This window comes from Diabrotica undecimpunctata, chromosome 3, assembly GCF_040954645.1.
Source record: "Diabrotica undecimpunctata isolate CICGRU chromosome 3, icDiaUnde3, whole genome shotgun sequence".
NCBI classification, from domain to species: Eukaryota; Metazoa; Arthropoda; class Insecta; order Coleoptera; family Chrysomelidae; genus Diabrotica; species Diabrotica undecimpunctata.
In genome coordinates, this window is record NC_092805.1 from 102,523,526 (window position 1) to 102,549,625 (window position 26,100).

The 26,100-nt window shown below is 34.3% G+C and overlaps 1 protein-coding gene across 1 annotated transcript; it reads left to right on the forward strand.

The window, feature by feature from the left end:
• Window positions 1–1,324: 1,324 nt before the first annotated feature.
• LOC140437109 (uncharacterized) lies at window positions 1,325–25,123 on the forward strand. The gene is made up of 3 exons (XM_072526432.1): window positions 1,325–1,599; window positions 1,652–1,771; window positions 21,393–25,123. The coding sequence occupies exons 1-3, from the start codon at window positions 1,498–1,500 to the stop codon at window positions 22,125–22,127; spliced, it is 957 nt and encodes a 318-aa protein (XP_072382533.1). The 5' UTR covers window positions 1,325–1,497; the 3' UTR covers window positions 22,128–25,123.
• Window positions 25,124–26,100: the final 977 nt, after the last annotated feature.

A 26,100-nucleotide genomic window follows, 5' to 3' on the forward strand; every position in this document is an offset into this window, starting at 1 on the left:
AATAAATCAAAAGTCGCGGCGTTGCCTTTAGGATCACAAGTTATTCTAAAAATGCTTGATGTCGTTGATATGCCTACTGACCACGAAGTATTTTTTGACAATTATTTTACTAGTTACAATTTGATGGTAACTTTAAAAGAGAAGGTCTTTAGGGCAACAGGCACAGCAAGAGAAAATCATATAAAAAAATGTCCTTTGTCACCTTCCGCTGTAATGAAGAATCGTGGATATTTCGAATATCGCTTTGACAAAACAAGTCTACTACTTTTTGTAAAATGGAAGAACAACAATGTGGTTACAATGGCATCAAATTACGATAGTATTGAACCACTTTCAAAAGTGAATCGTTGGTGTGCTGCTGTCAAACGAAAATGATGTACCCCAACCAAAACTTTTCTCATCATACAATGCTTCAATGGGCGGTGTTGATCTCTTTGACCAATCGGTTAATAACTACCGAGTCAGTATACAAGGTAAAAAATGATGGTGGCCCATTTTTAAAAAAACATGCTTAACTCAGCTCTTGGTAACTCGTGGGGGTTACAAATATTTGCTGAAAATAAAGAAATGGATCTACTTATTCTAGAAAACGACTGGCAGGATCTGTACCAATTAGTCTAAAAATGGATGGAAGCGGTCATTTTCCAAAGAAAATAGGCAAACAACTTCGATGTCGCTTATGCCATCAAAGAGTACGTTGGATTTGCATAAAGTGTGAAGTTACTCTGTGTATTGAACGTGGTTGTTTTGTACAATTTCATACTAGTTAGATTATACCCATGTATGTAGGTACCTATATTGTAAGAAAATAAAATATTTTCATTTTTACACAATGTTTTACATTTTTGACTTCCGATCAGCCCATTGTACACGTATGAGTACACCTATTTTTTGCTAAAAATTTTCTTTGTCAAATAACAATAAATTGTTACTATTTAACATTTAACCCATATCCAACAAGGACATTTAAAAAAAATCTTGTATTATCAAAAAAAAAATGTCGTGGGATGAAATGGGTTAAAAGTAACTTTAGGCGGCTGTGGTTAAAAGCAAAGTTCAACACATACCTGGAAGATTTGCAAAAAGTTTAATAGAGCAATGGCGGTTACAAATAGTAAAAAATGATATTGTTTAATTTGTATATAAAAATATATTATTTATGTTTTGCAAATAAACTTACCAAATAATCTACTTTTGAAGTTTATATAAAAACACAGGGTAGTTGCTGTTTTGCAACATTTTTGGTTGTCTATATATTAGGAGGACATTATGATGATGAAGATAACTTCAATTTGACGTTTTATTTGATGCCTGTGAGCCTGTGGCCTGTGTCTGTTTGTGTTTGTGTTTGTAAATTGGTGTTAGGATAGTTAGGTTATGTTTAGATCCTTAATATCACAACTTATAACTAGATTTACTAAAATGAGTAGTAAATTCAGCTGAAATTATTTCTTTTGTTAGCAAGTAACAAAGAATTGAAGTTCTACCCAACTGGATATGGCATGTAGAAAAACAAAAATACATGATCCTCCCCCAAAGGAGCCCACTCTGGAACAACACATGATAGAGTTTGGAAAAGTTACTGCTGCATCTCTTAATGTATGTTGGTTATAACATGTCTGTAGTAAATTATCATGATTTCATGTTTTAGAATTCAATTGGACAAAACAAAAAGTATCTGATTCTACAAGGGAACAAAACAGCACAAATTTTTATCAAAAACGCCTTTGAATTCTTTGAGAAACATTTTCCAAATAAGAATCCACATATTGTAAGTATTTGTAGCAAGCTATTCACTAGAAAGTTTATCATTACATTTCGAATAGTTTCAAATTTATATTTTATATGGGAATAACCATATATGATTATAAATAAAAGTTTTCTGGTCAAAAGCTCTTACCTAATTTGTCATTTGTTACTGAAATGTCTTGCAAAAGTGTTTAATAAAATAGGCTAGTAGGCTAAGAGAATTCAAGTATATGGTAATGTAAGCAAGACACATGTAGTGGATAAGAAGGTAAAGGTTGATTTTCTGTGGGTTTTAAATATTGCACAACAATTCATGTCCTAAATTGTCCAATTTTGTGAAAATCCAGATTTATTACTCATATTTTTTAATATGGTAACAAGAGTAATGTAAATAACTTCAGACCCATTATGTCTTGTGTACCCACAATTCCAGAGAGTATAATATGTGAGACAATTAAATCACCTTTATTTAATGTATTAGTTTTAAGAACTACCCTATTTCCTTTTTGGTATATCTCATTATCAGCCAACAGTCATCCAATGTTAAACATATTCCTTCTAAAAAAACTTCCATTCAGATCTGTCTTTTGTGGTCGCAATCAAGTTGGTGCATACCCTCTATGTCATCAGTATATCTCATGGGTGATCTTTCTTTGTTCCACTCTTAGTCCCCACTCCAAGATTTTATCTATTATCTTTCACTCTAGGGATATGTCCTGCCCACTCCTATTTAATTTTAGCTATGAATTTTATAAGGTCATCCACACAACTTCTACAAATTTCTTTGTTTCTAACCCTCCTCAATGTTATGTCCAAAAATGATCTTTCCATTCTGTTGTGTCACTTGTAATTTTCATGCAGATGCCCATGTTAGAGTAAGTGTGTCTGCACCATCTGTAAGAACAGTCAGGACACATTGATTAACGTCTTCTTTTTAAGCTGATACGCATATCACCGTAAACCTTTCTATCTCTGTATATAATTTAAATTTTCTACTAAAATTGAAATTAATTACTTGGGGTACCTCTATTATGCCTCATGGTTTGAAATCATATGATTATATTTCTTTCTTCTGCCAGCCAAATATTGTATTTGTGTGCATTTTATAGAAAATTCCGTGACAATTATTATACTGAAGAGGAATTATGTAGAATTTTAGAAGAGAGTGACAACAGTGTTAACGAATGCGAGCTCAGTGATAGTGTATTAGAAAATATCGACAGTATGGAAGAACAACAAACAATTCTAGATGAAATTATAGTCTTTGAAAACTAAAGCGAAAAGTGTGACAAAAAAATAGAATTGTTTTAATTCCAGACTGACAGAATCTGAAATATACCACAAATATATATATATATATATATATATATATATATATATATATATATATATATATAAATCTTACCATCATTGCTGCATCATTTTATTATAGGTATGTTTGTGCGTCCACTCGAAAAATTGAAATATATCTAAATTTTAGACTGTTGTTGACTATCTTGCAACAATGGCTACTTCGGTGTCAACTTAGTTTTCTATATACTTTACGAATAAAGAAGATGCTTTTTACTTTCACTAAGATAGCAATTTTGCATCCACATATTTTGCCATCGTTGGAACGTCCCAATATACCATATTATAGTACGCCGACATTTCTGTGTCCGCAACGGGTATTTTTGTTCATAGGAAAGCTGTTCATGCATCCGCAACGTTGCCATTATTAAATACCTCGGTTCAGTTTATCATTCATTTTGATGTGATCCTAAATACTATTTGTACTCTGTGAAAATATGTCTGCGTAAAATAGGCCATCTTATATTTTCAAGGTTGTCTACTAGATAATGAGTAGCATCATTTTGTAAATGAAGCAAGGTACAGTACTCCATAATGACAAAACGAAAAGAAATCGTAAATCAGGAAAAACTGATAAAATAGTGAAAACTTATATAGTGTTATTCATGAAAATTATTGACTCACAGGAATATCACTAATTTAAAATGAGAATTAAAGATATGAAAGAAAGAATTTAAGAAAAATATGTCAGAAAGTGATAGTTTTGAATATAAGTTTAATCAAAATATGCAGCAAATACTAACGCACTATACAGAATGTTCCTAATTTTTTAAGCACATTTCAGTATTGCATGATATACTAATATTTTAATAATGGTGTCAAAACTAATAACTCTATTATAGAAATTCCAAAATACTCTTTTTTTTTATATGGCTTCGGCAGTTTGCCATACAGCCAGTTACATGATCTTTTAATCTCATTAGGCGCAGTAAAAAGTTTGTGAGTAATTTGCAATCGAATAGACTAAAAGACTAAAATAGATAAATTTAAAGTTGGGAAATCAGTACAACATTTAACAAAAAGAAGAGAAAAATATATATATATATATATATATATATATATATATACATATATATATATATATATATATATATATATATATATATATATATATATCCATAAACACATACAATTAACATGGGTCACTCGCTTCACGTCCAGGGGCCCATCAGGACATTATAATATATAACATACACAGGAGAACTAGGCCACGGTAAATAGGATTAAACATATAGAGGAGAGAAAACAAAGGTAAAAAGTAAAAACAATTTTTTTTAACTTAAGAAAAATATTACATTTGGTCAAAAAATCGATTATGCAATCGTAAATTAATCTATTTTGAGTCGCTAGGGCAGACAAAATATTCATATTTCTCAAAAAAGATATAATGTAAATTATGTTGCATCGGAAAACCTTTTTAATAAAAGCTATTAACAATTATCAGTGTTGCAACTTTTGAAATAAAAGTAGAGTATTAAAAATAAAAAGTGAGAGAATAGAAACGTTCTATTCATATAAATCTTTGATTATTGGTTGTAAAGTCTGTATTTCTATCCACGATTTAGTAAGCTCTCTCGTTTTTCGAGAGCAGACATTGATAAGGTGTTTTTCTCTATAAGTTTTTAAATAGACAGCTCGGAATTTACAAATCAATAAATCTTTCTTTGTCACTAAAGAAACTTTCCTTAACTGAGGATCTACTGGTAAATATTTAACAAATACGCACAAAAATACATCGAAATACACTAGCGTAATGCGTTGTAGACACTTTTTTTATTTTGTGGGGCTGTGCTATTATTACTGCATCAGTAGTAATCGTGAGTGTACACCAACCTATCATTTTATTCTTCAGAGATGTCCCTTTAGTGATTTTATGATTTAGTATGGACCATTCATCTTTTAACAGATTTAAAATTCTCTTCTTGACATGTTCAGTTTTCAGCCTTGAGATTAATTGATACTGTATAAAGAAAACTCAATAAAACAATCTTTGTGTTAAATTAAGTAACGTAAGTAAATCCATTTAAACTTGTGCATTCGTGTTTAAATTAAATATAAATAATTGTATAAAAATACACATTTTGGAAGTATTTAATTTTGTTTCGAAGAGATTGTTTAACTATCGTACTTTTTTCAATTCTCTACTCATAAAATAAAAGATAACTTCTAACACCTATATCTATTAAAATGTTAAAAAATCTGATGTTGACCCGTGATGTACCTGACATCGCTTCAAGGTGGGTAGGTTATGCGACTTTCATCATCAGTGTTTATTGTTGTAGTGGACTGTATTCATTGAAATTAATTAATAGTCTAAAATACTGCATTTATTTATGAATTTGCACAAAAATATGAAAACAATAACAAATAGTTCTATGCTTCTCAACGGCTGGTGATGGAATGTCATTCTGTCATCTGTCGTCTGTACCGACTAGCTGGCTGGCTGGGCTGCAGTGGCGGACCGTTCAAATACAAAATGGGTTGTCGTCGACATACTCCCGGCCTTGAAAGATCCTGAATCTTTCAATTTAATGGAAGGAGACGACATATTTTGGAGAATGACCTCGTGATGATACCTTCTTGAGTCTTTATTTTTGCAACTCTAGCGGTATTCTGCGATCCGTCATGTATGTGAGTTATTCTGCCTAGTTTCCACTTTGCTGGTGGCAGACAGTCATCTTTGATAAGGACTAAAGTTCCTTCTACTAATTCTCCCTTGGATATTTGCCACTTAGAACGTCTCTGTAGCTCGACGACGTATTCGGAAGACCATCTCTTCCAGAAACTTTGGAAAATTTGTTGGATGCGTTGAAATCTATTGAGTCGTTGTGGAATCTCTTGGAGTAGATCTGGTTCTGGAGCTAGCGTTGGCATTCTACCGATGAGGAAATGAGCGGGACAGAGTGGTGTTAAATCATTAGGATCAGGACTAATAGGACACAAAGGTCTGGAGTTGAGTACTGCTTCTATTTGTGATAGTATTGTTGCAAACTCCTCAAATGTAAGATTTGTATTTTTAAGTGAACGTTTTAAGTGAAATTTACAAGATTTTACTCCGGATTCCCAGAGTCCCCCGAAATGTGGAGAATATGGCGGAATTAAATGCTATTCAATACCCTCATGTGTACATGAATCTTGTATGTGTGCATTGTTAATTTTTAAAAATCTTTTAAGTTCAGACATGGCACCTACGAAGTTTCTACCATTATCTGAGTACAATTTGGCTGGCTTTCCTCTACGAGCGATAAAGCGGCGCAAGGCAAGCATGAATGTTTGAGTGCTCAAATCGGTTACGAGCTCAAGATGAATCGCCTTTGTAGCAAAACATATGAATAATGAAATATAGCATTTATTTAATTTGGCACCTCTGCCCTTATTTTTATACAAAAACGGACCGGCGTAGTCAATACCAGTGATGGCAAAGGGAAATGTGTACAGTAATCGGTCACGTGGTAAATCACCCATGATTGGTTGTATAGGTTTAGGATTAAATCGTAAACAAGTAGTACATTGTTTAACAGTCAACCTAGATAGGTTTCTGCCTGATATAGGCCAATATGTCTCCCGAATAGTAGATAGAAGCAGCTGAGGGCCTGCATGATATAGACGCAGGTGTTCATGACGGAAAAATAATATCGTGAAATGATGTTTTGAATCCAAGACAATGGGATGTTTTTTGTCATATAGAAAATCCGAGTTAGCCAAGCGACCACCAACACGTATTAAACCATCCTGGTCAATAAATGGGTTTAAAGAGAAGAGCTTGCTGTTGGAACTAACGCTTTTTTGTTTTGACAGCTGATCATACTCTTCGCGAAAAGAGTGTAGTTGTATGATCTTCAATAAGTAACGACGAGCGTCATTAATATTGGTTAATGTTAGAGAGCCACACTCTCTAAGAATTTTGGGTGTTAATAAATTATTTTTAAATCTAAGGATGTATGCAAATGCGCGCAGTAAACGCGAATATTGTGAAAAGGCCTTGAATGGAAACCATTGTTCTTGCTGAGAATAGGAAACAAAATTGAGAATAGTTTGAGATTTTATTTCGGGTAGAATGTCTACCTTTGGATTTAAAAGGGGCCAAAATTCTTCCCTTAAAGACAACCATGACGGACCGTCCCACCATAGTGAAGAATTTAGTATTTGAGAAGGAGATAATCCCCTTGATAGATGGTCTGCAGGATTATCTTGTGTGGGTACATACTTCCATGTATAGGACTTTGTTAAGACCTGAATTTCGGAGACTCTGTTAGCTACGAAGGTTTGAAGATTGTTAGGAGAAGTATTGATCTAAGCAAGGGTTATTGTGGAATCTAACCATAAATAACATTTATTGAGGTCTATATTAATGGATTCAATTACCTTAGTTAAAAGACGTGAAAGTAATACAGCTGCGCAAAGCTCTAGGCGTGGAATGCTTAGAGTTTTGATAGGGGCAACCTTTGATTTAGCACATAGAATTTTAACCGAGATATTTCCCTTGTCATCAGTACTTCTTAAATAGATACAAGCACCGTAGGCTTGTTGTGATGCGTCCGAAAAACCGTGTATTTCTATATCTTTAGCATTATTGCACACTGCATGACGTGGTATACTTAATTGTTTCAGATTGGCAAGATCATTTTTCAATCTATTCCAAGTATTTAGTGATGAACCGCTTAATTTTTCATCCCAATTCAGTTTTTCAGTCCATAGCCTTTGCATTAGAATCTTCGCAAGTATGATACAAGGACCTACTAAGCCTAGTGGATCGTATATTCTTGCAATTAAAGAAAGAACATCTCTTTTGGTACAAGTTTCCTTGTAATTGTTATATTGTACATTGTATAATAGTGAATCACGTTGGGATGACCAAATAAGTCCTAAAGTTTTTGTGACTCCATCTTTAGAGAGGATTAGAATTCCAAAGGAATCATCTTGATTATTTACCCTTTCTAAAACTCTTGGGTCATTTGAAATCCATTTTCTGAGTGGAAAACAACCTGTAAGTAAAATACGTGAGACTTCACGGCAAATGTTCGAAGCTTCAGTAATAGTATCCGCACCGGTTAACAAGTCATCTACGTAGAAATCCTGACGTAATATCTTCGCGATTTCTGGTTGCGACAATTGGCATTCGTTAGCTAACTCGAAAAGGCATCGGATAGCAAGAAAACTAGCTGATGCTTGGCCATAAGTAACCGTATTTAAAGCAAAATGTTGTAATGGATCTGAAGGACTTTCCCTCCAGACTATTTTTTGAAGACTGCGTTGGCTGGGATGAATTAACACCTGCCTGTACATTTTGGTTACGTCTGAGCTTATGATGAATTTGTGTTTTCTGAATCGGATGAGAATTGAGAATAGATCTTGTTGTATACTGGGTCCGACGCATTGAATATTGTTTAATGATAACTCGTTGCTTGTTGGTGAAGATGCGTCAAACACGACACGAAGTTTTGTTGTAAGACTGTCCTCCTTTAGGACACCATGATGTGGCATGTAGTACTCGACAGTAGAGTTTTCAGAGATATCTGCTAACGACATGTGGTTTAGCTCCTGATATTCGCGCATGAATTGTATATATTGTTCGCGAAGAGGATTGTTTTGTGCTAATCTTTTTTCTAGATGATGAAATCTTCTTTCAGCTTGTATCCTTGAATCACCCAACACATGCGGATATTGTTTTAATGGCATCATAACTATGAATCTACCATTTGGATCACGTGTAGTAGTTTTTTGAAAATTGTCCTCGCACAATTGCTCTTCTTCAGATAGATGAGGAATATTTGGCAATTCCTCTACTTCCCAAAATTGCTGAAGAAGTTTAGTTAGTTCCAGATTTGTGCTAAGATTGCAAGATATTGTATTGTGGGGAACCGATCCCAGCGGGCCAGAAATTATCCACCCAAATTGGATTTGCTTGATATGCACTTCGCTTGTGCCGCTGGTTAATAATCAAACTCCGTGCGAAAACAAAACTGACTTTATTTTGAATTACACAATACAATATATAAACGCTTATTAAGTATTATGTCCGCTCGCTCTGAATGCTCTTTCACCGATCCCGTCTCGTACTTGAGTACCGTCTTCTTTGGGGTGCCTTAAGGGACTCGCCTTATCTTCACATATGGCACAATATATCTCCCTACGCCACTATGTTGCCGGATTGTAAAAATGCATACAATAAACTTGAATTAGATAGAGGCGTGAACATGGCCCCCGCCTTGGCAAACACTGCCAACAAAATCGTCTGCTAACGCTAAATGTTCAAATGTTTAAACTACACTTAGTCCGAAACGGGTAGCGGACACACCTTGGAAAAAGAACGAGTTATGATACCATTGTCTGTCTTTATCCTAAAAACTCTGGCTACACCATCACTGCCGCGTAAAAGTTCGATCACGCGACCTAACTTCCACCTTAATGGAGGTAAATTGTCCTCTTTTATGAGCACTAACGTGTTTTCCGCAACTTCACCGTTAGTAGTAGTCCATTTCGTGCGTTTTTGTAGTTCGGAGATGTATTCTTTGTTCCATCGTTCCCATATATGCTGAGAAAGCTGCTGAATATGCTGGAATTTTGAGAGCCGATTAACTGGAACATGACGCAAATCTGGATCTGGATTGGTAATAAGTGGTCTTCCGATGAGAAAATGTGCAGGGGTTAATGGGGAGAGATCATTTGGATCACAGGATAAAGGATGAATCGGTCGGGAATTTATTATAGCTTCAATCTGCACAAGCAACGAATAAAATTCCTCGAACGTTAAGTGCGCGTTTCCCAAAACCCTATGCAAATGATGCTTAACTGTTCTTACTCCGCTTTCCCACAGTCCGCCAAAATGTGGAGAATAGGGAGGTATGAAGGACCACGAAATATTATTCTTTAGCAAGGATTCTCTTATCGCGGGAGTGTGCTGCTCTAAAAATTTTCTTAACAATTTTAACTCCGAACTAGCTGCTATAAAATTGGTTCCATTGTCGGAAACCATCTTTTGAGGCTTGCCTCTTCGCGCAATAAATCTTTTAAAGGCCAACAGAAATGATTCCTTAGACAGTTCTGTAACTAATTCTAAATGTATGGCCTTCGTACAAAAACAAATAAAAAGACACATGTAACTCTTTATTAGTTTACAACCTCGACCCTTTCTATCGCGAATTAAGAAAGGGCCCGCATAATCAACACCTGTTACAATAAATGGTGGGCCACCTGCGAGACGCTGGGCAGGTAGGTCACCCATTATTGGCTGAATGGATTTAGATTTTAATCTAAAACATTTTACACATTTGTGTACGGTACGTCGCGCTAAATTTCTTCCTGATAACGGCCAGAAAGTTTCTCTTATAGTTGCAAGTAAAAGTTGAGGACCAGCATGCATAAGATCCTTGTGAAAATGATTAAATATTAACGACGTAACTATATGATCTGCCGCTAAAATGATGGGATGTTTTTTGTCATACGTAAACTCGGAATGCTTTAAACGCCCGCCTACTCTCATGATGCCCTGATCATCAAGAAATGGAGATAAATTTATAAGTTTGCTGTTTTTATCTAAAGATTTTTTGGTTTTTGGTTCAAATGCTTTATTTCATTAGAAAATGACTGTGATTGACACAGTTTTAGAATACGATTAAATGCAGAATGTATTTCATCCAAAGAAAGGGGTTCAGAAGTTCTTTCCTTATTTTTACACATGCGGATGAATCTGAACACATATGCAGCGGTTCTTTTTAAACGTAAAATATTAGAGAAGCGCTCAAATGAAAATACTTCCGTATTCTGTGTTTCATCAAGTTTATTCGTAAAAACCTTTATGTTTTTCCTCGTTTCGCTTGTTTCAGTGGGGACAACTTGTAAATTTGGCCATTTATCTGAATCTTGCATGATCCACTCCGGTCCATGCCACCATAAGTTGCACTCCATTATTTTATCTGGTTCCACGCCTCTGGACACTAGATCTGCAGGATTATCCTTGCCTGGCACATGACGCCACTGCGCAAACGAAGTGGTTTCCTGGATCTCTGCTACGCGGTTACTAACAAACGTCTTCAATGCATTGGCTGCTGTTTTCAACCAACTAAGTACTATCGATGAATCTGTCCAGAGGTAACACGTATCGAATTGCACATTTAATGAATTTTTGACCTTATTGGTCAAACGCGATAAAATTACTGCTCCACAGAGCTCTAAACGCGGCAAGGTAACTGGCTTTAAGGGCGCAACCTTGCTTTTTGCACATAATAAGAATGAATACGACCTGCCTAACGAATCGGTAGATTTAATGAATATGCAAGCACCGTACGCCTTTTCTGAGGAGTCGCAAAATCCATGAAGTTCTAGTTTGACTTTACTAAAACATATAACATGCCGAGGTATTTTTAAATTGTTTAAGCTTCCTAATTTATTCCTAAACTGTAAATAATTATTTGCTAAATGCTCCGGTATGGGATCATCCCATGAAAGACGCTCGAGCCATAGTTGTTGTAACATAATTTTCGCTATGATGGTACACGCACTTAATAGACCCAAGGGATCAAAAATTTGAGCTATGTCCGATAATAAAGTTCGCTTTGTGATTATATGGCCTAGAGATGAACTTATGCTATAAAACATAGTATCTGATTGCGGTGAGTACAATAATCCCAAAGTTTTCGCCTTCTCGTTTTCACCGAATTGAATAACGGAACCCGTAGTTGAATTATCCGGTATATCTCTTAATATTTCAGGATCATTTGAATAGAATTTACGCAATGTAAATCCTCCGCCTTTGAGGACCTCAAAAAGTTGTTTACATGCTTCGCGCGCTTTCTGTTTTGAATCAAAACCTGTCAAAAGGTCGTCCACATAAAAATCGGATTTAATAATGCTAGCAATGTTAGGATTTTTAGCTTCTTGCTCCTCTGCCAATGTCATTAGACATTTAATCGCTAAGTAAGAAGAGCATTTCATACCGTACGTAACTGTTTGTAACTGAAATATTTCAATCGGTTCTTCCGGATTATTTCGCCATAAGATACATTGTAAGGATTTTTGATCATCTGCAACCAATACCTGACGGTACATTTTTTCTATATCCGCACTAACTACATATAAGTGTGTTCTAAAATGCAATAAAATGGAGAGTAAATCATTTTGTAAGGTTGGTCCGGCCATTTGAATACTATTTAATGAAATGCCGTTTGTAGTTGGCGCACTACAATCGAACACAACGCGCAAACGTGTCGTCAAAGAATTTTCCTTTAATACTGGATGATGTGGCATAAAATAAAATGTAGTATTTACCCTAAAGTCTGTTGCCGCTTCCGTAATTCTGTATAAACCTTTCATATGTCCTAATTCTTTATATTCCTGGATGAATTCGCTATAAAGAGTTTTAAGATTGGCATCTTTATTCAACTTACGCTCGAGATTTAAAAATCTATTTTTTGCTTGACGAAATGAATCACCGAGTGAATTTATCGATTCCTTGAATGGCAATGATACTATGAATTTGCCTGTCGCGTCGCGTTTCACCGTATCTTCGAAATGTTTTTCGCATGCAATTTCTTCGCCCGAGAGTGCAGGTTTTCCATTGAAAACCTCTTCAAGTTCCCAGAACTTACTTAGCTGTTCTGTAACTTCGATTGTGTTTGTGAAATTACACTTAGTTAGTCGCTTTTCTGATGCTTTGTTTTGGCTGATATACGGCCCTGCTATGATCCAGCCAAACATTGTTTCTTGCATGAATGGTTTATTTTTACCTAAACTAATTCTGTTTGCGCCCAGTATTTGCCAAAATAGATCACTTCCTAGCAACAATTCGACCTTTTGTGGTTTATGAAAATGATTATCCGCTAATTTTAAATGTTTAGGTATGTGCAAATCGCTAATGTTTAATTCAGATGCCGGCACGCACCCCGTAATTTCTGGTATTACGAAACAATTTAAAGTTTTATGAAAAGTTATATCGCTACGCGACTGTATATTTATTTCGCATTTGAATCGAACGGGAGATGCAGTATTATTTATGCCCATGACTGATATGTTCGCGCTTGTCGTTTTTAATCTAAGTTTATCGCATAAATTTTCGGTTATGAATGAGCTTTGTGAACCGCAATCTAACAAAGCTCGCACTATGTATGCCTTACCTTGGCCGTCAAAAATATTAACTAATACTGTGGACAGTATAGTTTGATCTGCAGCGCTAACTGCCGAAACTGACAAATTGGTAGTGTTTAAACTACCTAGTATATTATCTGCAGATCGTATATCGCTCGCGTTTTCTACCGGTTGATGAACTAAAGCTGCGTTCTGTTCGCTTGATCTATCTGGATGCAATAACGTATGGTGTTTTGACGCGCATTTCTTGCATGTTGATTGTCTACACCGCTTATAGAAATGTCCAGGTTTAAGACAATTCGTGCAAAGATTGACCTGTCTTACTTTATTAAACCTGTCCCTAGATGAAAGTTTTGAAAATTCGCCGCATTGATAAATGGTGTGTTCCCTTTTGCAAATAGGGCAACACTGTCTATTATCCGATTTATTTAAAGTTCCCTGTGATGAATATAGACCGCGAATGTTATGTGAATATTTCGTATTCCGTGAATATGCGCCCGCCTGAGAAATATTCCGTGTATTTTGTTTTTCAGCTTGATTTACCTCAAGGGATTCTAAGAGGTCCGCCCTTGATTTTAAAAACGTTTTAAAATCATCAAAACTAGGAATTTCATTATGTGTTTTGCTATTCTCCCATGCGCGTAAAGTCGATGTATCGAACTTACAAGAAATAATATGAATAAGGAGTATGTCCCACGAATCAGTAGGTAGCCCTAGCTGCTTTAACGCGTATAAATGCTTCGAAAAAATGTCAACTAATTGCCGCAATCTATTAGATGACTCTTTATGTATTGGCTCTATATTAAATAAGGCATTAACATGATTGGAAATTAATAATCTCTTATTATCGTACCTTTCCCTAATTAATTTCCACGCAACTGCATAGTTTTCGGCGGTAAACTCTAATGTTCGTATGACCTGCGCCGCACCGCCCTGTAATGAACTTCGTAAATAATGAAAACGCCTTATATTGTCTAAGTACTCATTTCTGTTAACTAAAGATTCAAAAAGATCTGCAAAATCTAACCAATTATTATAATTACCATCAAATTTTGGTAACTCGATAGGTTTAAGCTCAATACAATGCCCTGTATATGAATTCTTAGAGCGCTCACTTGCTTTATCGCTTTCTATGCAAGCTACTTGTTGATTATCGCGAATGATTTTTCGCGCTACCGCTAATTGTGAATAATATTTGTTATAGAATTCTTCGCGCTCCGTATATTCATCCTCTAATAATTCAAATTGAACCGTATTTTCTATTTGCCCCTGAACTTCATCGAATTCGCCCTGTAAATGTTCTATATTATTTACCATTTCAATAGCCTGTAATACTTCTAAATCTGAAATCGTTTCACCCTTAGTTATTTTATCATTTAACGCTAATATAAATTTCGAAAATATTGTGAGTTTGCATTTAAAACCGCCCCTTTTTCGCTTTAAATTCTCCATAATTTTATAATGAATTAAACAGTAAACAGAAACAGAATATAAATCGCTTGATATTCGACCCTAACGTTCTCAGAATTATCACATGTGCAGAATAAAGGTACAAAGACTGATAAATAAGGGAATGTGAAATGGATAATGCTCACCAAAATATTGTATGTTTATTCTAACAGCCCTAGCCTCCTGGCGCCAAGGATATGCCCCAACTCGTATAATAGGTCTTCACAGATTTTAAACCCACAGTTGTCCAATTATGTAACTGTCTTAAGATTAACGTTCGACAGTCTATAACGCGCTCGGGCCACTATGAATGCACTATTTCGCCCGCTAATTTGATGACACAAATATGAGTTCGGAATTCGGTGAATTTACACTGTTTCAACACAAAAATTTGATGATTCGGCTCGAATAGACCATGGATTTGCTTGATATGCACTTCGCTTGTGCCGCTGGTTAATAATCAAACTCCGTGCGAAAACAAAACTGACTTTATTTTGAATTACACAATACAATATATAAACGCTTATTAAGTATTATGTCCGCTCGCTCTGAATGCTCTTTCACCGATCCCGTCTCGTACTTGAGTACCGTCTTCTTTGGGGTGCCTTAAGGGACTCGCCTTATCTTCACATATGGCACAATATATCTCCCTACGCCACTATGTTGCCGGATTGTAAAAATGCATACAATAAACTTGAATTAGATAGAGGCGTGAACACAAATATTGTTTCTGTTAAAATAGGACCTTGATCTAAAGATATGCGACCTTTACAAATCAAATGCCAAAAAATATCTGCGCCGATAAGAATGTCAATAGATCCAGGATTGCCAAAATTAGGATCTGCTAACCGAATTGTATTAGGAATGTTTATAGCGCTTACATCAATGTTTGTATGAGGAAGAATATTTGTTATTTTTGGCAATACAAAACAGTTGATTATTTTTACAAATTTATTATTAGATGTGCAAATCTCTAACTGACATTGACCTGTAATAGTTGATAGTTTGTTGCCTATGCCCAAAAGATTTAAGCTGACATCTTGTGGTTTGATTCCTAGTTTGTTACACATGTTTGTTGTGATAAATGAAGATTGAGACCCGCAATCCAATAGTGCACGAGCCCTTTGCATTTTACCATTCATATCTTTAACACTTAAGATTGCTGTTGAGAGAAAAACATAGCCTGTATCAGAACAAGAAAGCATGCTGTTACCACAAAATGTATTGTTACTTGTTCCTGGATTTATTGGCTCACTTGTACTTTGTGATGGATTTGTATTAATACTGCTATTGGATATATTCGAATTTCTATTGAACGTGCCCGAATTATTTTGGCTTATAATGATGCTCCTATCATTTGTATTATTGTGTAAAAGTGAGTTGTGACGTGCTTTGCACTTGCGACATGGCCCGAGTTTGCACTGTTTATTGGAGTGACCCGATCGCAAGCAGTTTGTACACAATGATTTTGATCTAATAAAATTCCACCTTTCGTTTATTGGATAATTTAAAAATGTTTCGCAAGTGTAAATGCTATGGTCGCCTTGACAAGAGACGCATGTATAGTTTTTTTTTGTTGCTAAGAATCCCCTAGTCGTCCTGTTCTCCTTACTTTTATTTTTTGTTTCAATGTTCATTTCAATTGCCTCTAGAAAATCTGCTCTTGATTTTAAAAATCCTTTTAGATCGGATAAAGTTGGTAGTTCCGTTTGAGTAGCAATATGCTTTTCCCATTCCCTAATAGTAGTTTCGTCTAGTTTTGATGTTATAATGAATATAAGTAAGGCATCCCATTGTTCACACGGCTGATTTAATTGTTGAAGTGACTTTAAATGTTTTGAAAAATCATCTACTAATTTACGAAATTTTACAAAAGATTCTTTGTGAATAGATTCCAATGAAAATAAAGCTTTAATGTGATTGTGTATTAAGAGTTTTTTATTATTGTATCGATCACATACAGAGTCCCATGCCAAATTGTACCCGTTTGCGGAAAATTCGATAGGTTTTATGACTGCGGCGGCATTTTCTTGTAATGATGCCCGAAGATAATGATACTTCTGAATATTTGTAATACTATCATTTGTATGAATGACTGACTCAAAAGTGTCTCGAAATTCTAGCCAAAATTCGTATGTGCCGTCGAACTTTGGAATTTGTATTGTTGGCAGTTTTACACCTTGTAAACGATAAGCCCCGTCAGAAATAGAAGTGTTATTGTTTGTATGCTCGCTTGTCACCGACTTTTTATCATCAATATCCGAAATGAATTTATTTAACAATGCTTTGGCATTAGCCGAGATAGTGAATAAAAATTGTTTTCAAGTTCTTCCCTTATCACAAAGTGTGGTTCGGGATCGTCTGCCAATTCTTCTATTTCTGATTGGATAATTTTAATTTCTAAAAATGTATTTTCTAGTTTATTTATTCTGTCACTTAGTTCGATTTTTTCAACATCATGTAATTCTAATTTGCATTTAATAGACTCTAGAAATTTGGAGAAAATTGTAAATGAAGCTTTATGACCAGCACGTTTTCTAATTAATCTTTTTAAGTGTTCGTCCGACATTGTTTATTAATCAAATAGATTCGAATTGAATTTAAATAGATATATAGATTGTAAATAGTTTTATGCAACTTACACAAACAAAAACAGTATAAATAGGTATAGGAATCAGATGGGAACTCACCGGTATTTTTGGCTGTATATTGTTCGGCAATCCCACGTGTTCTTTCACTTGACCGTTAACTGTGAATCACTTTTAGCACTGATTTTATCACAAATATCCGGCTCGAAGGACCAATGTTTATTGTTGTAGTGGACTGTATTCATTGAAATTAATTAATAGTCTAAAATACTGCATTTATTTATGAATTTGCACAAAAATATGAAAACAATAACAAATAGTTCTATGCTTCTCAACGGCTGGTGATGGAATGTCATTCTGTTATCTGTCGTCTGTACCGACTAGCTGGCTGGCTGGGCTGCAGTGGCGGACCGTTCAAATACAAAATGGGTTGTCGTCGACAATCAGGTTTATCATGCACAAAAAGATATTAGTATCTAGTTTTTGAAAAACGTCTAAAAGTCTGTCCCTGTATTTAAATTTATCACTAATTAACCACCCCGAATCTGAATTTGTTCTTTTACAATATCGAAAGGCTTTTCGAATAAAAGTTGTTTGCAAGACTAGCCGTGCACATGTCGGAAATATACATTCTTGAAAAATCATAAAAAACAAAAGTGCAAGAGTAAAGTACCACAACTTCTAGATGAATGTTGCTATAAACATTTTTAAAGGATGAATTTTAGTAAAAAGCTTAAATATGAAATGTCATCAAAGTAATATCGTAAAAATAATATATTTACAACTTAAACTCTATTACCTACATGTTACTATTACTCCAATACAAAACATCTATATATTTTATGGTATTTCAGACGGTTAGCAATGTTGCCAAATTGAAATGACGCAGAATAATCGAGAGAATGAAAATAATATACACCAATGAATTATACTCCATTGTTTCATGCGCCTCCTGAAGGAGATATCGTGAACTAATATATACACAAAAATTTCATGCTAACACCATTGCTGCGTCACTTAAAATCCTCAATAAATTTGTTGCTATAACTCAGAACTATATGCAAGTTTGCCACATCCTTTGTTTGGATTACGAGTGTCCCCTGATGTCAGTTAGAAGAAATTGGTAACGACCATTTTTGAAATATAAGCGATTGTAATACTGCGTCCGTATATTGACGCAACAATGCGGTGGATGCAGCATTACATGCAAAAACATAAGTGTAAGGACGCATCAATGTCTGGAGGATCTATATATATATATATATATATATATATATATATATATATACAGTGGCTCACAGCTTAAATGATGCAGTTGCTACTCAATAAAACTAGGTTGTATCAGCGGCTCAATATTTATTAGAAAAAAATTGCAGACTGAAATTAAATTACTATAAGTCTTCTAATTATTTAATTATTTTATGTATGATTTTGATGTCACAGCTAAAATGATGCAGATGAGATACAAGCATTATAGAATTTATCAATTTGAATATTTTTATGTTTAATTTGACATTTTAAAGTATTTAATCGGCAAATAACAAAATCATTTAAGAATGGGTTGCCGAACTACGATTAGTGAAACAGTTTTATTATTACTCACTATAGAAATGGGTATAGCCAAAAAGACAGCCTCCAAATAAGATTTTTACTAAACATGAGAAAAGCTGGATTGTCAGAGAAATAGCAAATAATTCTACAAAAAATGCACCAAAATTGCGAGATGAGGTGAAAAGACAGTTTAGAAAACAATGTAACTCTGAAACAATTAGACGGATTTTACGAAATAATAACCTACATGGTTGAACTGCTAGAAATAATCCTTATTAGTCAAAGACATAGGCATATTAGATTGGTGTTCGCTAGGGAGCATATTAACACAGATTTGAACTTTTGGAATTCAGTAATATTTACTGATAAAACCAAAATAAACTTGTTTGGGTCCGATGGAAAAATATTGGTGTGCAGAAAGCCAAATGAAGAACTAAAATTAAAAAATATACAACTTACGGTGAAGCACAGTGGAGGTGGAGTGATGATGTGGGGGTGTATGTAATCTGCAAGAGTAGGTAACATGCATTTTATTGAAGGAAATATGAACCAATACATGTACTTGGATATACTAAGGCAGCATCTCGCCGCTAGGGCTCAAAAATTAGGAATTAATAACAATTACCGGTTTTATCAGGACAATGATCCAAAACACACGTCATATCAGGTGTGTACTTGGTTTGAATTTGTTATTGAACATTATAGAACAAATAGTGTGCCAAAATCAACTAGAAATGAATTGAAAGTAAAAATTACTGATGCTTGGGACACAATTTCCCCAGAGGACACTAGAAAGTTGGTTGAATCAATGCCTAGACAACTGCAGGCTGTAACTAATAATGAAAGAGGAGCTACAAAATTTTAGCATTCATTTTTCAATGTGTAGAGTTAGTTTTCTTTTTTAATTTTCTTGTTTTAAAGTTTGCATCATTTTAGCTGTGACATCAAAATCATACATAAAAAAAATAAATATTTATTGTTATTTAAGTATGGTATATTTGAAACCCAAACAATAGCTTATACTTTTTTAAAAGACGTGTAGTAATTTAATTTCAGTATGTTTTTTTTTAATAAATACTGAGGTGATGCACTGACACAAGTAGCTACTGCATCATTTAAGCTGTGAGTCACTGTATATATATATATATATATATATATATATATATATATATATATATATATATATATATATATATATAACCGATTTTTATGAAATTAGGTCTGAGAATCTACTTATCATACTCTTAAAACCTCATCTTACAACATTGTGCTACAAAACATCTTGCAACGTCATTTCACAACATCATACCAGATCATCTTTTAACATCATTTTACATAATTTTATAACATCGTCTTACATCATCATCTTACAACATCAACTTGCAATATCATCTTGCAATATCATTTTACATCATTTTGAAACATGATTTTACAATATCATTTTACATTATTTTACAGCATCTTTTACATTATTTTACAACATCATTTAACAATATTATTTTACAACATCGTTTTATAACATCATTTCACAACATCATTTTAAAACATCATCTTACACACGCTCAGATACTCACCCACACTCACACACATACTCACACGCACGCACGCGCTCACACACACACACACGCATGCATGCATGTACGCACACACACGCATGCATGCACGCACGACATACGAACATGACACACACACATCACACACGGGCTCATTTGAACAAATTTTTTTATTTTTATTTTTTTATGATATGGCAACAATAAACAATACAACTCCCTTATTTATATAATAGAAATTATTATTTATTTGCTGGGCTGAGCTTATTCAGTGTATTTTTCGGGAAATAGCTTACCAGTTCGAAAACAGCTTTCAATGATCTGAATTCTACCATTCTGAATGTTCTTTCAGGAAACTTATTTTCGTTTAAATCAGTTGACATAGTTATAAATCAGGATCACTTAATCAACTATTCTCAGAGTTTTTGAATCCACTGGAATTGAATGGACTCTCACCTAACAATTTACAATTAAAAGTAGGAGCTGTTGTCATTGTGCTGTATAACATTAATCAGCTTCGACAGTGTCATGGAACGAGGCTGGCTATAAAAAGACCAATGAATAATGTCATTGAGGCAACGATAATCTAGAAAAAATACAAAAGGGAGGATGCCTTGATCTTGCGTTTGCCGATGATTCAAACAAACGTACCATTTGACTTTAAACGAACGTAAGACTTCCCGTTCGTTTGGATCTTACATTGACAATAAACAAGTCACAAAGCCTACCGTTGGAAGTTTCAGAATTAACTTTACATGTTTCGCGCATGATTATTCGCGCATCGGAAAGCCCTCATCGTTGTATATGTATGCAACGCAAAAAAAAAAATATTGTTTATCAGAAAGCATTAAATTGATTCAACTTTTTCATACACAATATGTTTAGAGTACTTTTTTTTGTTTTTTTTTCTGCAAATTTTTTAGACACATTTAATTCTAAGGCGCTACAAAGTTAGCCGGGTTAGCTAGTGTGTTTAATAAAATGTGTGTTCAGTGTGTTAGTGTGCTCGTATAAAAGTGTGTTTTTTATTAAGAAAACAGATATGTAACTTATATATGTTTGTTTATTTCAGTTGACTGCAAGATGTCTTCAAATTAATGTAACAGCTGTAAGAAGATTTAAGAAGGGGCCAACAGAGAAAACGATATGTCAGAAACCATACCCCAAAAAAACAAAATCTGAAGAAACTTCACCTAAACCAAAAGCAACCAAGATTAAGAAGTCAGTTAGTTCAAATAAAAATGATGGTAAATCGACAGTCATAGAAAATAATACTATAAGTTTAAATAAACCACCCATTGTGCAACAGAATATTAACTACCATTCAGTGACAATTAATCTTCCTGAATCATACGATTCGCAAATGAAAATGAATGAAAATAGAGATATTGATTCATTACAAGTTCCAATTTTTCCTCCGACCCCCCAAAATTCTGTATATTCTTACTCATCTGGTAAGAATATGGACTTTCAAGAACAAAATAGACCCCTTAATACCCTCAATAAACCCCTTGTACCTGATATATTTCACTTGAGCCCAGAACCTCAATATGGTGCTCCTTCAGTTGCTGTAGCCACCAATATTACCCATAAAATTGGATTGCCGGATCCAATACAATCTTCAACAGTCTCTTTTCAGTCCATTAAACAATTTAACAATCAACAGAGCGGATATCAGTTTCCACATGATACAAAGGATGATTCCAAAACAAAAAACCACAATAGTGAGAATCTTCAAAATCAATATGATCAAACAAAGTTTAGTTTTGGGAATTTACAAAGTAACCAGGCAGGATATAAATATTAAGAAATTGTTTGCGAAGAATTAAAATGGATAGTTGTACCTGGCATAGGTTAATTCATTTGATTGTTGTCCAATGATGGTTAAAAGTACTCTTCATGAATTTTCATCAAGCCATGGTAGTTGATTGTATTACTTCTTACATAATCGTCAGTTTTTTTTTATAATATATAGGAAATCGATTTTCTATAATAATTTCAAAGTGATTAGTAACAGCTCACGGAGTTCTAGGAAATTTAGTATAGGTAGAGGCTTTATGTTAGAAAAATCATCTATTTTTCTATGTCGTATGCTTTCAGATGAGATGCTACAGAATTGCTTAGAGCGCAGCAGTTTGAGAGTATATATAAATCATCAATTAGTCTATATTTGTCCACTACTGAACGTAGGCCTGCTGTAAAATTTTCCGCCTATATCTATCTTAAGCTTCTTGCTTCCAATTTGTGGTGATACGCTTTATATCATACGTATTTAATGGGAGTATGCAGATAACCCCTTTCAACCACCTCAGTTTCATGTGAACTGCGGTTAAATGCCTTTTAGATATATAGAAAGGGGCATAGTATTTTTTTTTTTGCTCAAAGTATTATCTATCATAACTAGTGCAAAAGTTTGTGTAGCAAAATTTTTTTTAATCATTTTTAAAGCAAGTGATGTGAGGCTAATAGATCTTAGGGACTTTAAATGTGTTGTATCCTTGTTTCTCACTTTAGGAATGAATGTAACTTTAGCCCTTCTGCTCATTTTGGTATATATTCCAGTCCCAAATTGGTCAAAAGATTCTTCTTTTATGCGGTATAGTCTCCTTTGAAAGCTGGGAACATTCCAGCTATCCTGGTGATTTTTATGGTTAGATGGTATCTATCGTCCTATCAAATTGACTACTGCTGCATATGTGTTTTGACTCTTTTTAGATTTGGACTGTACGTCACTTCGTTTATTCCAGGCACGGATTTTCTTCCTGATAAGTGTGTTTCTAATAAGAGCATGGTTTCTCCCTCCTCGCTGTCTGTGAAGCTGCTATCTGTCTTGCGAAGGAACATGATAATGGTCAACTCTACCCATTAACATACATTTGTGTAGTTTTGCCGAAGTGAGCGTTAGGTCGATTTCTTTCCAGAATTTTATGAAGCTACTCCTTTTAGCTTTCCTGATTTCCTTGTTCCGCTCCAAGGCTCGTTGTAGCTCTGGCACTGTCCATTATGGCAGTTTTTGTCAATAATATCTTTCTTCAGTCCCAGATGGTGCGTGGCGTATCGTAGTATCTCTCTCGGAGCGATACTCGAAACTCTCCAATTCGTCACTAACATTCGGTGTACCTACTTAGTGTGATAACGTGTAGGTACTTCTTCCCTATTTCCTGTTACAAACGTAGATTACGTTCAAGAACATATTGTAAAAGTTTCTCACCAGATAGTGTTATGTGAATTTGCATCACAACCTATGAGTAGTGAGAGTTGTCTTCCCTGTCAGTACTCTACTAACCCACACATTATATACCGAATTGGCAAGAGGTTAAGGTCAAGATACAAGCCATCGTCATCAGAGCGCTCTTATTTCTGTTTGATACACTCTCTTGGTCCAGTTCGATTCCTATTTGGTTCTGGTGATTGTTGGAAGAACACTGCAACTCTTGGCGTGATGTGCATTCCCCTGGATTATCTTAGCCTTTTTCAGATGAGGAAATAATAAGTAGAATTAAATTAAACGAAATGTTTCAAAGACCCCTGATAGTATGTTAACATAGGCTGCTAAATTATAAATGAATTCATGGGGATGAATACAGTTTGGACCTCTATTTTTTTACTTCTCCATATACAATTTCTCATAGAAAATAAACGGTATCTAGAAATGGAAGAATATTTAAAATGTTGATAACAAAAATTAAAATAGTGGTACAAAACCTGTATACAATTCACATAATAAACAATAAAATATAAGATGAAATAAGTCACGAATAAAAAAAAATCAAAACAAAAATTTACAATACGGACCAGGTTCTCCTGAATGAGAGTAATATACCATTTAAGTGTAGTTACAGATACTCAACGATTATGTTAGTGATTACTCTTTCGTTACTTTGAGCTGGTATTATATGTTTTACCATCTATTGTACACTGTGACAATGGAAGTGGAACACTGAAAAAGTATGTGCAATAATTGTACATACAAAATGAACGAAAGATACTAACAGAGGTATAGAATTTTTTATACGAAAATCCTTATACGTTTTTCCAGATTACGACGTCAGGATTTAGGAGGCATCGAGTTAATTTCAGAACTGCTTATATTAAATGCAAAATAAAGTTAGTACTAGTAGTAGTAGCGGTGGTTCAATAATAGTTTCGGAAGGAATAAGTTTTTATGGTATCTCGACGTGGTAATTTTAGTGAAATTGTCAAGGAGTACAAAAAGATACACGAACTTGTTATTCTACCGATTATTGTGAATTTTTTCAACAAATATTCTTTCAATTTCTTTTAATAGACGATAATGAACACAAAATTGGCCTGCACATTCTCCGGATATGAAATATACAAACATGTTCAAGACTATTTGGAACCATGGATTATACAACGACACAAAATAAATTAGAGTTATCAAAAAATGATAATGAGCTTGCATCGCAAATATCTTGCTTTATATTTGGCCAGATGAGGCCCCCATACTGTATCACGAAAATTAAATAATTATGATTATTTAAGTTATAAAATAAAAAACAAAAATCCGTGTGTTTTATGTTAATATAATAAGCAATCTCTTAATTAATAACTGATAAAGCATTGGAAGTCATGTGAATGATCGATTTTATTTTTTAAATATTGCACAAAATTACAATGTTTAACTTCAATTGACGTGCAGTGTATATTGACTATAATGAATTAGCATGTCAGACTTACATTTTAAAAGTGTACTAAATTAAATTACAAATAAAAATGCTTTATATAATTTTATAAATTTGTAAATCTATTTATATATACCAAATTAAATATTTATTATTATATTGTGTGTATTATTTTAAACCAAATTGAAAATAATATTCAAAACAGCTTCTGCCGCTACTCGCATTTCGATCGCCAGCTTTCTCCATTTTTTCTCTCCATTCTCTTGGATATATCTACCCTCCATTGTTACATTTATTCCGCTGATCCATGTTAATGCTAGTTTTTCTCGCCTTATTTTTGAAGCAGCTATAATTAATAGCATTTTTCGTCCATATAACAAATTCTGATAATATAAATTTCTATAGTATCTCTTGCTTTTGTTTTTAACTGATATTCACCAACATTCGGATCCATAAGTTAGTATTGATTGTGCTCCTCCTCATCCCTTGAGCCCTTGTAAGGTCGGGGTGACACTCTAAATATTATTGGCTTGCTGCCTCCATTGTCTGTGATCCTGTGCCATATGGACGGCTTCATGTAGGGATTTTTCCACTAGAGCTTTCGTTTGGTCTGCCCATCGTGCTTGAGATCTTCCTCTTGGTCTTCGGCCTTCTTCCTTTCCTTTCACTATCAATACTTCCATGGTCCTCGCTCTTCTAGTTATGTGGCCGAAGTAAATTAGGTATGCTCGGTTTACTTTTTTTACATTGATTGTTCTACTGCTCTATATATTGATAATGTTGTTTTCATTGTGATGCGGTTTTATAAAAGAAGTATATTTCCGTCCTTGCTGTATTCTATATTCTACTTCTCTTTCTGATGTTCCTTAAGTTGATGTATCTTTCTTCTCCAGCATTCCAATTTCTCTTGCATGTATATTTTTAGTAGAGTAGGTGATAAGTCACACTCCTGCTTAAGACCCTTTGTCATCTTGAACGGTTCCGAAACGTTTTGACCTGACTTTATTGTACTTTGCGCCTCTTTACATATGTTATAAACTGCCCGAACATACATACAACTGAGTTTAGCCTTTGTCAAAACATATAAATACGAGATGATTTAGAGCTTTACTTTTTCTATTATCTGTTGAAGAG